The sequence below is a fragment of the Eriocheir sinensis genome, chromosome 21 (assembly GCF_024679095.1).
Source record: "Eriocheir sinensis breed Jianghai 21 chromosome 21, ASM2467909v1, whole genome shotgun sequence".
Taxonomy (NCBI): Eukaryota; Metazoa; Arthropoda; class Malacostraca; order Decapoda; family Varunidae; genus Eriocheir; species Eriocheir sinensis.
This window is the reverse complement of record NC_066529.1, coordinates 17,188,991-17,205,743: the sequence shown is the minus strand read 5'-3', so window position 1 is coordinate 17,205,743 and position 16,753 is coordinate 17,188,991. Positions and strand designations below refer to the sequence as shown.

At 46.9% G+C, this 16,753-nt stretch overlaps 1 protein-coding gene across 1 annotated transcript in view; it reads right to left on the bottom strand.

Annotated features, from left to right (window-relative positions):
• The window catches only part of LOC127001768 (uncharacterized), a gene marked incomplete at its 5' end in the record, with an annotated part of 62,072 nt that extends 47,601 nt beyond the window's left edge, over window positions 1–14,471 (bottom strand). The window contains 3 exon segments of the mRNA XM_050866918.1: window positions 7,377–7,502; window positions 10,275–10,955; window positions 14,286–14,471. Coding sequence (XP_050722875.1) covers window positions 7,377–7,502; window positions 10,275–10,955; window positions 14,286–14,471 — 993 coding nt within the window.
• Between the last annotated feature and the right edge of the window lie 2,282 nt (window positions 14,472–16,753).

Here is a 16,753-nt window from a genome sequence, read left to right as displayed (position 1 = left end):
AAAGGCAATTAGTAAAGTTCGAAAGCTCAGAAGAGAGAAACACAGGAAAAACGTTCAAGATTAGATAAGGGAAGGGATGATAAGTAGATTAGTATAGGAACGGAAAGGAAAGGAGCGGAAGTGTACAAAAAAAAAAATGAGTACAATTCGACGGCTGGCCCAGGTATTTTAGGGCACAGAACCAACAAACAAGAGAGAAACGGGAAGACAACGATAAAGAAGAAAAAAAACAAGGAAATATGAGAACGAAATATTACGTCGATGGGTGATGCAGCCATTTAGACCTTGGATGCAGCCGAGATGGAGCAAATAAAACGAAAAAACAAAGAAAATATGAGAACTCAGGACCATATAGATGAATGAAGCAGCGAAGATCGAGCAAATAAAACGAGAAAACAAAAACCTCAATAATACAAATAGAGGTTAAAAAGAAATGGCACAGAGGAAAAGGAAGAGAGATATGCAGGAGGAAAAAATAACACTGACCATTACTCTCCATTCCTTTCTCTCTCTTCCCCTCCTCCTCCTCCTGCTCCCCTCACTGATCACCCTCCCCATCCAGGTAAACAAACAAAGCCCTTCACCAAACACCTGATGAAGGGGGGGAGGGGAGAGAAGGGGATGAAGGGGACAAAGGGGAAAACTGTGTCCAGGTGAGGGGGAGGAAGGTTAATCAATAAAAACAGGTGTACGAGAGAGAGAGAGAGAGAGAGAGAGAGAGAGAGAGAGAGAGAGAGAGAGAGAGAGAGAGAGAGAGAGAGAGAGAGAGAGAGAGAGAGAGAGAGAGAGAGAGAGAGAGAGAGAGAGAGTATCATTACAATATTAATAACAAAACAGAGACAATGATAAGATTTAAAGATTGAAAAATGTGGAAAAAAGAACAATATGAGAAAAGAGAAAAAATGAGTGTAGTTCAGCGCCTCTTCTCTGTTCACCTCCTCCTCCTCTTCTCTATTAATCTTCTCCTCCTCCTCCTCCTCCTCTTCGTCTTCCTCCGCCCGCAAAAAGAGGTGGTGAGGGGTGGCCACGTCCTCTACCTCTTGTTTAACACTCTGCCTGTCACTTGGTCCGTTCTCCTTACTCACGGCCATATAACCTACCCCCATCCTCTCTCTCTCTCTCTCTCTCTCTCTCTCTCTCGTACCCTCAGACGTCATGCATAAGTAAAAAGAAGACGCACGCAGCTCCATAAACTAACTCGTCGAGCAACACCGAGACGAGGCAACACAACGCAACTCTCTCTCACTGGTCGGTGGTTAATTTTAAAATGCTAAACACGGATGCGCTGGTGAGCCGACTCCATATAGACATTAGGTCACGAAGGAGGCCTCTGCTCTCTCTCTCTCTCTCTCTCTCTCTCTCTCTCTCTCTCTCTCTGATGTGTAAAGGAATGATAAAAAAGAAGAAAAAAAACGGAAAACGACCTGAGAACGGAGACTAAAATAAACCGAACCAAAAATGTGCCGAGTCGTTGTAAAAATATATACATAAGTAAAGACGGACGTTGCGAAGACAAGGAAAATAAAAGAAATAAAAAAAGGCGAAGGGAAAGCTTGGACAAATACGTGAAAGGGAAGGGAAGGAAATGAAATGAAAGGGAAGGGAAGGGAAGGGAAGGGAAGGAAATGAAATGAAATGAAAGGGAAGGGAAGGGAAGGGATGGGAAGGAAAGGAAAGGAAAGATAGACGGATGTAAGAATAGATAAAAAAAAAAAAAGTAAAATAAAACAAGAACAATGGTGGGCGAGTAAAGGAAAACTTGAATACGTGGAACTGAGGAAGAAAGGAAGGGAGGAAGCAAAGGAAAGGAGGGAGGCAAGAAGAGAGGAAGGCAAGAAGGGAGAAAGGAATGAAGGGAGGAAGGCAAGAAGGGAGGAAGCAAAGGAAGGGAGGAAGGCAAGAAGGGAGGAAGGAAAGAAGGGAGGAAGGCAAGAAGGGAGGAAGCAAAGGAAGGGAGGAAGGCAAGAAGGGAGGAAGGAAAGAAGGGAGGAAGGCAAGAAGGGAGGAAGCAAAGGAAGGGAGGAAGGCAAGAAGGGAGGAAGCAAAGGAAGGGAGGAAGGCAAGAAGGGAGGAAGGAAAGAAGGGAGGAAGGCAAGAAGGGAGGAAGGAAAGAAGGGAGGAAGGCAAGAAGGAGGAAGCAAAGGAAGGAGGAAGGCAAGAAGGAGGAAGCAAAGGAAGGGAGGAAGGAAAGAAGGGAGGAAGGAAAGAAGGGAGGGAGAGATGAAGGGAGGAAGGAAAGAAGGGAGGAAGCAAAGGAAGGGAGGAAGGCAAAAAGGGAGGAAGCAAAGGAAGGGAGGAAGGCAAGAAGGAGGAAGGAAAGAAGGGAGGGAGAGATGAAGGAGGAAGGCAAGAAGGAGGAAGCAAAGGAAGGAGGAAGGCAAGAAGGAGGAAGCAAAGGAAGGGAGGAAGGCAAGAAGGGAGGAAGGAAAGAAGGGAGGGAGAGATGAAGGGAGGAAGGAAAGAAGGGAGGAAGCAAAGGATGAGAATAAGGCAAGATGGGAGGGAGGAAAGAAGCGAGGAAGGCAAGAAGAGAGGAAGGAAAGAAGGGAGGGAGGGAGGAAGGAAAGAAGGAAGGAAGGAAAGAAGGAAGGCAAGAAGGGAGGAAGGCAAGAAGGGAGGATGGAAAGCAGGGAGGAAGGAAAGAAGGAAGGAAGGAAAGAAGGAAGGCAAGAAGGGAGGAAGGAAAGGAGGGAGGATGGAAAGCAGGGAGGAAGTAAAGAAGGGAGGATGGAAAGCAGGGAGGAAGGAAAGAAGGGAGGATGGAAAGCAGGGAGGAAGGAAAGAATGCACGAAGCTAAAAATGTAATAAAAACAGGATATTATAAAACAAATGGTGGATTCGACGAAAAGACGAAAATAAGTGAGTGAAGGGAATACTTGGATAATTATACGTGGAATGAATGAAGGAAGGAAGGAAGGAAGGAAGGAAGGAAAGGAAGAGGGAGTCAGATAAGAGTAATATAAACCAAAAAATAAAATCGAAGCAAATAAAACAAAACATAAAAGGTTGACGCCACATAAAACCAAAAATAAGTAGGAGTGAAAGGAGGAAAACTTGAATAAATAGGAGGGAACGAAAATGCTGGGGACAAAAATAACACAAATAATAGTAATAAAAAACGTGAAGCGGGAACATGTGGTGAGACATAAACAGTTACTAGTTCATTAACATTCCCCGACTCTCTCCTCCTGTCAACGCGGGGAAACGGGGGAAAGGTGGAGGTACAGGTGTGTGTGTGTGTGTGTGTGTGTGTGTGTGTGTGTGTGTGTGTGTGTGTGTGTGTGTGTGTGTGTGTGTGTGTGTGTGTGTGTGTGTGAAAATGCGAGAAAAGAAAGGAAAACTACGTGGAATGAAGGAAAGAACGAGGGGAAAATGGTGGAGACAAAAAAATGTGTGTGTGTGTGTGTGTGTGTGTGTGTGTGTGTGTGTGTGTTGGGCGGGTTCCCTGGTTCGTGCGGTCAGGAAAGCGGCGGCGGTGAGTCACAAGGAGGAATGCGTGAGTCACCAGCCAATGCCCCCGCGACTCGCTCATTACCTCATCCCGCGGCGTGACCCCGACTGACCCCGCGGCGCCCCAGCTGGTGTTTTGTGCCCCGCGAACTGCCCCGACGCACGCGATTTCGCTGTCCGCCCATTACTTGCTACTCGCGGATTTTCTTTTCCCCTCACACACTCTTCATGTACTGTAACGAACGCCCGCACTCAAGGATAAGAATGCTCTCTCGCTCTCCTCATTCACTTAAGGCAATCACCTTTCTTTTCTTTTCTTTCTGAAGAGAGAAGTGGAAGGAAAACAAGGGAGAACAGACTCACAAGCTCACGAATATTGAACTATCGCCAATCATCTTTCTTCTCTTCCTTTTCTTTCTGAAGACAGTGGAGACAAGGAAGAGACTCAAGCAAGCGAACATTATACTATCGCCAATCATCCTTCTGCTCTTCTTATCCTTTCTGAATGGAGTGAAAGCAAAACAAGGAATAGACTCAAGCTCATGAACAGTAAACTATCGCCAATCATCCTTCTTCTCTTCCTTTTCTTTCTGAAGGGAGAAGTGGAGGCAAAACAAGGAAGAGACTCAAGCTCGCGAACATTATACTATCGCCAATCACCCTTCTGCTCCTCTTTACCTTTCTGAATGGAGGAGTGGAGGCGAAACAAGGGAATAACAGACTCAAAAGCTATCGAATATCATACAATCAACACGCATTCTCTAGGGCGCAAGGCAAAGTTATCAATATTCCAATTCCTTCCTGCGTTCCTCACTCACTTAAACTAATTGCCTGCTTTGTACTGGCATTTTCCCATTCTCTCAGCAGGAACGGAGGCACATTAATGGATGAGAGACAGACTAAAGTATCCTGAAGCCCAAGACATAATGATTGCTAAAACTGTAAAAAGAAAGCGATTATAAAAAAAACAGATTGAAAGTGTGTGTGTGTATGTGTGTGTGTGTGTGTGTGAGGGGGGAGGCAAGTGAGGTACAAACTCGACACTGGGAACACAAGAATGACAAGCCGAAAAGACTGAGTGGATAGCAAAATGTTTACATGTTAAAGTCAGCATTTCTTTGCACACTTAAACTCAACTCTTGTCTTGAAATCCGACACTCGCGGCTCTGACACGACCTACATATTTTCCTTCTCACAGAAACATGGCTTTTTCTTACTCTGCACTCTCCCTCCCTTCCTTCATTCTTCCTCGACGAACCATGAAACAAACGCCACTAAACTTATCCTTGGAATGAGCTGATCAACAATGTCAGTTAGAACTTTCATCACTGCGTGTCCTTGACGTAACCTAACTACCCATCATTGCCAGTTAGAGCTTGCACTGTGGAATCTAGCCTTTAACTTGCCACTATAAGACCCATATTCCCAAGCATTTCGGGGCTTACACACACATTTCGTAAGGCTTTCGTAAATGTTGTGGGTATTTCGATGAGTAGTTTTACGAGTCGAGTGATATTGTTTTCTTTTCTTTTTTATGCCCTTGAACTGTCTCCTCTGCTGAAAAAAAAAGTTAACCAAGGTCTCTGCACCATGAATACGCAAAACACGCACGAGAACCTAACTTATCAACTTTACGGTCGAACTAATCTCCTTTGCTGTGAGAGCCGTAAGCGTCTAATACGGAGCTTCCCATCACCGACTATATCCTTGAACTGACCTAACTTAACAATACAAACCCATCCACTCCCGCTCCCTACTCCGTCTCCTGCCACAACACGGATACTCTTGTCCTCATAACACGCAATCTCTATCTATGCTTCACAACACTCCACTTCTATGACTCGTGACTCGACATGACCCAGAATTCGCCAGCCCAGTGACATGACCCGCGGAGCCTTTCACTTCAACTATTTGGGTGACGATGACCAACAACTCCTCCTCCTCCTTCTCCTCGTCCTCCACCTCCTCCTCTTTCCCTCTTAGATGTGATGTACCGGGAGAAGGAATGATGATGATGGTGAGAGAGAGAGAGAGAGAGAGAGAGAGAGAGAGAGAGAGAGAGAGAGAGAGAGAGAGAGAGAGAGAGAGAGAGAGAGAGAGAGAGAGAGAGAGAGAGAGAGAGAGAGAGAGAGAGAGAGAGAGAGAGAGAGAGAGAGAGAGAGAGAGAGAGAGTGGGTGGGGGAGGAGGTAATAAGGGAGTCAGACAGGAGGTGGAGAGAAAACTTCCTTCCTGCTTGTGTGTGTGTGTGTGTGTGTGTGAGAGAGAGAGAGAGAGAGAGAGAGAGAGAGAGAGAGAGAGAGAGAGAGAGAGAGAGAGAGAGAGAGAGAGAGAGAGAGAGAGAGAGAGAGAGAGAGATTGACCGCCCAAGAGTCAACTAGAGCTAATTTATATGCCCTCCCTCACTCAACCCTCCCCCCCCCTCCCCCCCTCCTTTACTCCTCTCACACACCGTTTCCCCTCCTTTCCCCCTTCCCGCCCCCCTCCTTCCTTCCCCTCGCGACAAAGGGACTTGGCCGCCGACACACACACACACACACACACACACACACACACACACACACACACACACACACACACACACACACACACACACACTCGATCATAACACATCAACACTCAAAAAACACCACCACCACCACCACCACCATGTCATAAATTCTTGGTGATGAAGAACGATGTGGGTTTCTCCATCATTATGAACATCTACCATCATCACCACCTTCATCTCTCTCATCACCAGCATCACCATACTCACTACCACCATCACCTTAACCACTTAAATCATTACCACCACCAGGGTCCCCTAAATTACCATCACCATTACTAACACCCCTATCGAAACTCATCACCATACTCACCACCTTCATTATCATTACACTGGCTACCATCACTTTCACCCCCATTGGTAGTCATTATCATCATCATCACCACCACCACCATTAGCAGAGTCTGTGTCTTTGATCAAAATTCTTCCTATGTCAGTAAAGTTACCGCCACCACCACCATCACCACCACCATCACCACCACCAGCTTATGGCCGCTCATGAACTAAGTCAACAATCTGGGGGTCATTCCGTACACAGCCTCCTCCGCCCCCCTTCTCTCTCTCTCTCTCTCTCTCTTCTAGCACACCCTATCTCGTTTTCTCACTTCCCTACATAATCTTATCCCGAGAGAGAGAGAGAGAGAGAGAGAGAGAGAGAGAGAGAGAGAGAGAGAGAGAGAGAGAGAGAATTCCCCCCCCCCCCCCCATCCTCATGCTCACCCTCTTTCCACTAACCCATCTGCCGTCTTCCTCACCCATACAGCTGAATTGAGGGCGACAGGTTAAGGTTTATTCGGAGGTGTGAAACTTTGACTAAATAAGGTGAAAACTGACCAAGGAACAAAACAGCAGTGCATAGATGTGTGTGTGTGGGTGAGGCAGGTGTGTGGGTGAGCAAATGTGGTGGGTGAGCAAGTGTGTGGGTGAGCAAGTGTGTGGGTGAGGAAAGTGTGTGGGTGAGGTGTGGGTGAGGCAGGTGTGTGGGTGAGGCAGGTGTGACTGCGGTGGTTAAAATATACAGGTGATTAGGTGGCTAAGGTAAGCAGGTGTGTGTGTGTGTGTGTGTGTGTGTGTGTGTGTGTGTGTGTGTGTGTGTGTGTGTGTGTGTGTGTGTGTGTGTGTGTGTGTGTGTGTGTGTGTGTGTGTGTGTGTGTGTGTGTGTGTGTGTGTGTGTGTGTGCTCAAGACGAAGCTACGTAACACATCACAACAGGGACGAGGTGAGGCGAGGCGAGCGACCAGCCACTGCCCTCAACACATACGCACACACACAGACGCCGCTCGGACACGTATCGACGCACACACACATGCCAGGGCGTGCACACGGGGGGCTGGCGTGCACACGGGACACGGGGAGGCAAGACGTGGACGGGTACTCACGGGCGGACGGGTGACGGCGTGCATCTTTGCGTGGATGGAGATCTGAGCCTGTCGGGCGGAGGGCGGCGGGTGGTCGGGCGTGGGCGGCTGCTGGTAGTGGGTGGGACTCAGGGGCTGCGGCCTTACCTGTGGGCGGGAGAGAGGGCCAGGCTCAGCCCTCGCCACCTGCACCCCGCCCGCCCCAGCCCCGACCCCTTCACCCACTGTCCTATTCCCTTAATTCTCTTCCTCCTCAGCCCCACTCCATTACAGTCAAGTTACTCCCACACTCTCCTATATTCCATTTTTTTCCCTTCTCTTCCTCCTTAGCCTCCACCCCTTTACCCATTATCCTATCTCCTCCTCTTCCTCATCAGTCTCGATTTCTCTGCCCACGCTACTTACTCCCCAGATCATCCCATCCCCTTTCTCTCCACTCCTCTTCGTCCACTTGCCTATCACTTTACACATTCAAGTTGCTCCCAGACTGTAATATCTCCTTCTCCCCCTTCCTTCAGATCCCTATACAAACAAAATTTGCTCCTTAAACCAGCCTACCCCCTTTTTCCATTCTCCCGATTCCTATACATACAAACCTTGCTCCCCAGACTATTCTCTTCCTTTCTTTCCACTCCTCTTCCTCACAGAACAACTATATTCCTCATGTTTCCTTCCCTCACCCACTCATCTTGCTCCTAGGACTGTTTTTCCCCATGCTATCACTTGCTCTTCCTCAAGGTGCTCCTATATACTCTCCTACGTGTTTTCTGCCATTTCGCTCCTCAATTATCTACTTCTCTCCTTCCCTCACTCTCTTCTACGAGCATAACTTTTTAGCGTGAGAGCCATAACTGAATAAAATCAACGAACATCGCAAGCAAAATAATAATGATAGCAATAATAAAAAAAATAAAAAAAACAATAATAATAAGTCGATACTAAAGTTAAATTGCGTAAATGAAGAACGAAAAAAACTGAAGGTCGGCGGATAAGCGGTCTTGCATTCCAAAGAAGCGGGCGTTACAACCAATTCTGCCTTGCTACCCACCCGGTATATCAAACAAACAGAAAAAAAACACACATACTTGACCCGTTTTCTCCCCTTTCCCCTGATCATCCTCTTCCTTGTATCAACTTCCACCTCCACCACCACCCTTGCCCCACTCATCCCCCAACCCCCCGCCCCCTCCAAAATAAACACCCACGAGCCATCATAATACACTCAGGAAAACATATAACACCATAAAGTCCTTCCTTCCTTCCCTGCTTTCCTTCCTCCCTCCCTTCCTTCCTTCCCTAAATAAACCCTCATTAATACACAAACACGAACCATGACTATTGTTTTTTTCTAATCGCCGACTCAAAAGCCACAAGGACACAACAGACCAATAACAGCACGTGCAACTCTCGCAGACGAAACAAGGGGAAAAAAATGATGCAGCGACGGACTGAGGGGCGGGGAACCAGACCTAAACTGCGTGCGTTCTGGCGTGCGTGCGTGCGTGAGGGAGCGAGCGAGCGAGCGAGCGAACGGGAGAGCGAGAGCGTCTTCACCTAAAAAAGCAGTATGGCGAGGAGTTGAGTAGGAGGAGTAGTAGGAGGAATAGGAAGAGGGAAGATTGAGCGGGATGGGAGATGATGATAATAACACACACACACACACACACACACACACACACACACACACACACACACACACACACACACACACAGGTTAACAGCGTGCGAAATAAGGTAATTACTATAGGTGAGCGGGCATGCGTGTGGGGGAAAATGTGTGGTTGTGCGTGCGTGTGTGCGTGGCCGGCACTAAAACAGCGGGGGGCGCACGAACGCTGCTGTTTGCACGTAATTAGGCGCGGAAATGTGTGCGTGCCGCCACCTGGGTGCGTGCGCGTGGGGCGAGGAGTGTGTGCGTGTGCGTATGCGTGCGAGGCAAACTTTGGTGCGAATGCGTGCGTGCGTGGGAGGGAGGGTGACGGCGACGTGTGTGTGTGTGTGTGTGTGTGTGTTCCAATGACAGTTAAAAAAAAAAAGTATGTGTAGCTTAGTCATGCAACAGGTTAACTTCACAGAGTACACACGCAGGAACGCACACACATACACATACTGTTTTTATTTAGTCTATGCATGTGTGTGTGTGTGTGTGTGTGTGTGTGTGTGTGTGTGTGTGTGTGTGTGTGTGTGTGTGTGTGTGTGTGTGTGTGTGTGTGTGTGTACATGCGCGGGTTATCAAGAGGAAAGAACAAGAAGCACAAATATTAATAGACAAAACCCTTATTTTTTCCCCCTTTCTTTACCCTTCGCGTCTTATTCCGTTTATAAATATTTTTTTTCCACAGGCTGTTATTACTTCCCCATTCAGCTCTTACTCAGCACAGGTAAGTAGCTTCCACAGGTACTTACACATAAATACCAACACGTGTAGTTAGATATGTTATACCCTCATCACTTCCTTGCATCAAAATCGTCTGCGCGTACTTTCCTTCATAATATTCCCGAGTCGACACATGCAGAGTTAGCCTTGGGAAAAGAGTGCAGACGGCAACGAAAACCTCAAAACACACAGAAATAAAGAGGATAAGTAAAAGTTTTCCATGCACCGTGCAGGTTAGCCAACACCCAAGGCCCAGGCTGAGGAGAGGAACAATTAGACAAAAAAAAAGTTTATATCGTCTGGAAGGTTTGACACTGAAAGATTTGAAGTTTTATGCATGTTTTATGGTATTCCTCCCCCTGCGTGTGTGTGTGTGTGTGTGTGTGTGTGTGTTAGTACAGTCAAAATATCCCAGCTTGGGTTAGCGCCATGCAGGAGGAGGAGAAAGAGGACCAGCTGGAGAACGAGGTAAGAGTGAGGGGAAGGGGGAGGGATGGCAGCGTGCGTAGTTGCGTGCGTGCGTGCGTGCGTGCGTGGCTCACCTTGGCCCTGGCCTCCCGCAACTCCAGGGACCTCGGCCGGTGCTCCCCGTCAGAGTCCTCGGAGGAGTCGCCGCGGCCCACGGTGCTCCTGCAGAAGGCGGTGGCGGCGCGGGGGCGGCGGGGCAGTGAGAGGCCGATCCTGTGCACGTTCTCGTTACGGTCCCGAAGCGAGGCGGTGGTCTCGTTGCGGTGGTGGTTGGCGTGTTGGTGGGCGTGGTGGTGGTGGTGATGGTCCCGCGCGTTGTCCTGATTGTGGATGTTGTCGTTGTGGTGGAGGAGGTGGTGGTGGTGGTGGTGGGGGTGGTGCGAGGAGGCGGCCGCGGTGGAGGACTGAGGCGGGTGTTGCTGCTGCTGCTGGTGATGCCTTCCGTCCCGTCCATCCTTGGCATCCCTTGGCTGCTGCTGTGACTGCTGCTGCTCCCCTCCTCCACCACTACCCCCACCACCACTACCTCCACCCCCACCACCACCACCACCTCCTCTGTGCTCGCGGTCTCTGAGGTCCTGCTCGCGGTGGTCCCTTTGGTGATGGTGGTGGTCCCTCTCCCGCAGCGTGTGGTAGCGGCCGGTGGAGGTGAGGTTCTCGTAGCGGTGGATTGTGTTCTCGTAGACGTGTCCCGCCTCCTTCAGCTTGGAGGTGCGGCGACTCTTGACCGGCTTGAAGGATATCGTGCTGTACATCTGTGGCGGGGCGGGGCGGGGCGGGTTGGGGCAGGGCAAGGGTAGGATGAAAGGGATGTTGGAGGAATAGACAACAGGAGGTAGGTATTGCAGAGGATAGAAGGAGAAGGAGAATGTGCATGGTGGGGTGGGTGGTGGAATAGAATGAAGAAGGAAAGGCGTGTAGAAAATGGAAGGAAAGGAGAGAGAGATATGGGTGGGGCAGGGCAAAGGTAGGATGAAAGGGATGTTGGAGGCATAGACAACAGGAAGTAGGTATTGCAAACGATAGAAGGAGAAGGAAGAGGATGTGCATGGGGTGGGTGGTGGAATAGGGTGAAGGAGGAAAGGAGTGGAGGAGATGGAAGGAAAGGAGAGAGAGAGATATAGGAAAGAAGTCAAGATATCGAGTAGGGGTGGTGGTAGAAGGAAAGGGAAGGAGAGAGTGGAGGGAAGAAAGGAAGCAGAATAAACAAAGAGAAAATGACAAGAACAAGGAATGAGTTTCGAAAGTGGGCGAGGTCGAAGTGAGTATTGAAGATTGGACCAGGTGAAGGAGAGAGAGGAGGAACAAGAGAGAGGTGGTGAAAGAGGTGAAGAATAGGAAACAACGGATGTGAGAAAGACGAACAAAGAGTGATGATGAGGTTGAGGATAAAAGAGAAATAAAATAAAGAAGGGGAGAGGAGGAGATGAGAGATGACGATAGTATAAAGCGTTGAGTAGAAAAAAGGCAAACAAAAGCAAGGCAGCGGCGTGATGATGGAAAGAAAACAAAGGACAAGGATAAGAGGAGGAGGAAATAGCCAAACGAAATTAATAAAAGATGGAAATAGAAGATGAAATAGATGAAACAGTATGGGGACGAAACGATAGGAGAAGGAGGAGGAAACAGAAGAGCAGAAGTGAGAAGATAGAAGAGGCAGGAAAATAAAAGGAGAAGGTGAGACGAAAAGGGAAAAAAGAAAAGGCGAAAGAAGAAGTGTATGAAAAGGAAAGTTTGGGTGGACATGAATGAACGAAGGAAGGGAATAAAGAATGAAGGAAAAAACAGACCAACAAAAGGAAGGGAGGAACATGGGAGAGAAGAGAAAAAAGGAGAGGAAAGGAAAGCGGGGAGAAAAAAGGGGGGAGAGACAAGGAAAGGGGGAGAGACAAGGGAAAGGAAAGGGGGGAGAGGCAAGGAGAGGGGGGAGAGGCAAGGAGAGGGGGAGAGCAAACCACCAGTAAGCAACCCAATAATAAAACAGCCGCAATTCTAACCTTATCCACCTTACATCATCCACCCATTCCACTACCACAACCACTACAACTAGGGCCATTATAACTCTCTCTCTCAACGATCCATGTCAAGACTTCCTGAGAATAGCCACTCCTCCTCCTCCTCCTCCTCCTCCTCCTCCTCCTCCTCTTTAGCCCATCAATCAAGGCACCTCGCACCTCCATCGCCAGGAAGAGGGAGACAAGCTTAAGCCGGGATGCAGAAAGCTTACACCGGGCTGCTGGGCTTAACTGGGGAGATTGGGGCGGACTGGGCTGAGGACCTGGCGTGTGTGTGTGTGTGTGTGTGTGTGTGTTTGAAAGAGAGAGAGAGAGAGAGAGAGAGAGAGAGAGAGAGAGAGAGAGAGAGAGAGAGAGAGAGAGAGAGAGAGAGAGAGAGAGAGAGAGAGAGAGAGAGAGAGAGAGAGAGAGAGAGAATTACATAGAAAATCAGACCACACAGACCCCATGGTCCAGACTAGGTGGTCTGTCCTTAAACCTAAGTGATTTAACATTAATCAGAAGGCTCCAAAACGTTGCATTTCTACTCTAGTTGATATTAAGTTGAAGGAAGTGACGGTCGAGCTTTTATTGAGAGAGAGAGAGAGAGAGAGAGAGAGAGAGAGAGAGAGAGAGAGAGAGAGAGAGAGAGAGAGAGAGAGAGAGAGAGAGAGAGAGAGAGAGAGAGAGAGAGAGAGAGAGAGAGAGAGAGAGAGAGAGAGAGAGAGAGAGAGAGAGAGAGAGAGAGAGAGAGAGAGAGAGAGACTGTTTTTTTGTATCATTATATTTGTAGTGTAGTAATCTTGCCATGAAGGCGTCATCACACACACACACACACACACACACACAACTCGTAAAGACAGACTTAAAGGGAACGAATCAACACACACACACACACACACACACACACACACACACACACAGACACGATTCCAGATTTCCAATGTTGCGTTAATAGCAATGCGTTGGACCGTTCTATAATACATGGTATCGACATTCTGTACACATTAAATTCACGATGTACTGCTTTCACGATTCAAAGGAACGGTATATCTATTCAATCAATCCTTTGGCGACTAATATTTTTTTGCATTCCTCTTCCTGTTACGTTCCGGTAGTGTGCGAGGGTTAACAAAACAATATAAAGTCTTCCCAATACTCCTGATACCACACTATTATTGTTTAATCCTTTATAGTTCCTAGTCTACGCTCTCTCCTTTGCTTGGGACAGTCTGCTAGTGTGAGGGTCCTTATGAGCGGTGTAAACTCCTTCCCATGCTCCTAATACCACAGTTATTACTTAATCCTTTATAGTTCCTTGCTACACTCCCTCCTTTGCTTGTGACAGTCTGCTAGTGTGAGGGACCTAAAAGTAGTCAAAACTCATTTCTACACTACTACAACACTACTACTGACAGATTCCTGGCAGACACGCAACATAACTCATCACAAGGGCTTGAGTGTATGGGGTTCACCTCTTTACACGGCTGGAACTAACACCGGCCAAACTTAAGAATGATTAAACTCCTTCTTACACTACTGATACCACACTACTATTGACGGGTTCCTGACAGCCACTCAACATCACTCATCACAAGAGGTTGAATGGGGTGCACCTCTTGGCCCGGCTGGAACCAATATCGGCCAGACAAAGGCTTGCCATTAATCAGAAGCTCAGGAGGACAAACACAGTGCAATGCAGAAGATCGATACAACAGTTCCCCAGGAGTGCCGAGGTGGCTCCTAAGTGTCGGGAATGCAGTGAGTCGTGGAGGTGATGAGGACTTAGTCAACTTTGGTGTACGGATATTAATGGTGGAAAGATAATACTATAGTCACCGTATGCTAAACTGACCCAGACTCCCCAGCCCCTTTTGCGTGACTATGGGAGCAGGCAGGTTAGGTGAAGTAAAGTTGGAGATAGGTGTCAGTGTTACATACCTGCGAGGAGGAGGAAGGGGTGGTGGATTCGGAGCAAATTTAGTGAACGAAGACTAGACTATCATCTTTTTGCAGGAGCAGCGCTAAGTGGACTTTTTTTTTTACCCTAAAGCTGCTTCCGTTGCTGAAAAAAAAAGAAAGAAAACTCACCCGGTTGGAATGGGCGTGGGCGGGCTGTACGGGCCTCGGGGTGTCGTAGTCCGAGTCTGAGCTGTCGTGGGCGTGGGTGTGGGTGAAGGTGGCGGAGCTGGAGCGGGTGCGGCTGTGCGAGGGCTGGGGAGGAGGTTGCAGTTGCTGTTGTTGTTTTTGCTGCACGTCCACGTTCTCGTAGTCACTCTGTACGTGGGAGGGGCGGAGGAGGGGGAGAGGAGGCGGTGATTAGCGTGACCCTCGAGATGGATGTGTGGCTTGTGTGGTGACGACGCGGTGATGGAAAAGTTAGCAGTGAGGTGATCTGTATCGACTCATGCGACGTGAGACCCGTGTGTGTACGAGGTCGGAGGTGGACAGCTACGTATGTACAGGATATCAATGCATAATAATAATAATAATAATAATAATAATAATAATAATAATAATAATAATAATAATAATAATAATAATAATAATAAATGAAAAAGAAGAATGAGAAAAACAGTAAAGAGAAAAACGAAGAGGTAGAAGAAGAGGAAATAAAAACAGATGGAAAAAAAGAAAAAGAAAAAAAAAAACAAGGACAAGTAGAATATATATATATATATATATATATATATATATATATATATATATATATATATATATATATATATATATATATATATATATATATATATATATATATATATATATATATATATATAAATACACACACACACACTAACAAGGAAAAATCGTAAAAATAATGCGAATCAAGAACTTATGTCGACAAAAGTCCATCTTAAAAGAAGAGGAAATAAAACACTGAAAACAAAATTAATAAAAGTAAAAATTCCTGACAAAACACAAAAAACATTACCACAGATTGTCAGCGAGACGAGAGGAGGGAACACCGTGGCCCAGGTGAAAAAGGTGAGAGGAGTAGGGAGGGGGGGGGGTCGAATCGGTATAGATGTAAGGGGGGGGGGATGGCAAGCCAGGTGAGCGGCCCCACCAGGTAAGCTGAGGTGATCAACCCGCGGGGCGCAGGTGAGGGGGATGCCGAGGCGTGGAGCAGAGGAAAATATCATCAAGCAAATGGTGGAGGAGGACAAAGACGCGGGGGGAAGGGGAGAGGACAAGGGGAGGGGGGAGAGAAGAGCTTCAAGGTATACATTATGATGACTGTTAGAGCTTTCATTTTTATTATTTTTCCTGTTATTATTGATAGTGCCAATGAGGAGTTTAGGATCAGTATTAAATAAAGGAAGATTAATACAGAGGAAAGGACAATGGGCAGGCAGCAGCATCCTTACGTTCATAAACAGAAAAAAAGAAAAAAAGGAAATGAATCGGGCAAAATTGAGTAACAAACACTATTACTACAACTACTACTACTACTACTACTACTACTGCTACTGCTGCTACTACTACTACTACTACTACTACTGTTACTACTACTGCTACTGCTGCTACTACTACTACTACTATTACTACTGTTACTGCTACTACTACAACTACTACTACTACTACTACTACTTCTACTACTGCTACCACTGCCACTAGTACTACCACCACTACTATTGTAACTACTAGTAATATTCTAACGATTACTTTATATATTACCACTACTACTATTACTACCACTACAAAAAAAAGTACATAAGAACAACGATAATAATAAATAAAGAAAACAATGAAAATTTACCAACAAACAGAAGCACCAACAAAAGTCATGCACAGTCTAAAACAAGTATACAAGAAAACACTACCCTGCAATTCTTTTACATGCATACACTAAAAGTAATCATCATCCACATCAGAAGCACAAAACATGCAGACAGGCACACGACTATATATGCACCAGCGACGAATTTAGTAAAGACGGCAGACACTAAGGTCGGCATTATCAGACAGTTTCGCTTCTCACATCAGCTATTTCTAAAGGCCAAAGTGGGGGTCAGTCGGGTTTTAATGAGTGTTTCTTTATGTTCATGGTACAAGGAATGGGTCAAACTACCACCAGGGTCATAAAACTACTACTGGAAATGCCCAAAACTCCTATGAAAGCCCTGTCAAATATGTGTTCTTGGGCGGCGGAATGTCTTATAAAGCGATCCCAAGAGGCCCGCCTTCTCAAACACTTCGGGGCTTGCACACCCACATTGGATAAGGCTTTCGTTGAGATTGATGTCTTAGTATTATCAATGAGTAGTTTTATGAGCTTAGTGATAGTTTGACAAGGCTTTTCCACTACCATGAACGTGAAAACACTCATAAGAACCCGATTTAACTCCTTTGTGACTTTTGGAATTTGTAGTTTTTTTGTGAGAGCCGAAAGCGTCTGTCTGAGAATACGGGTTTCAAGAGGCTCAAATTGAAATAGCAGGCGAGGGGGAGACTATTATAAACACACAAGAAGAAAACGAAAACGCTGCCGGTGATGTCTTGGAACTTAATCAATGGGTGATGCTTAAGACTATTATTATATCTATTGTGGAAAA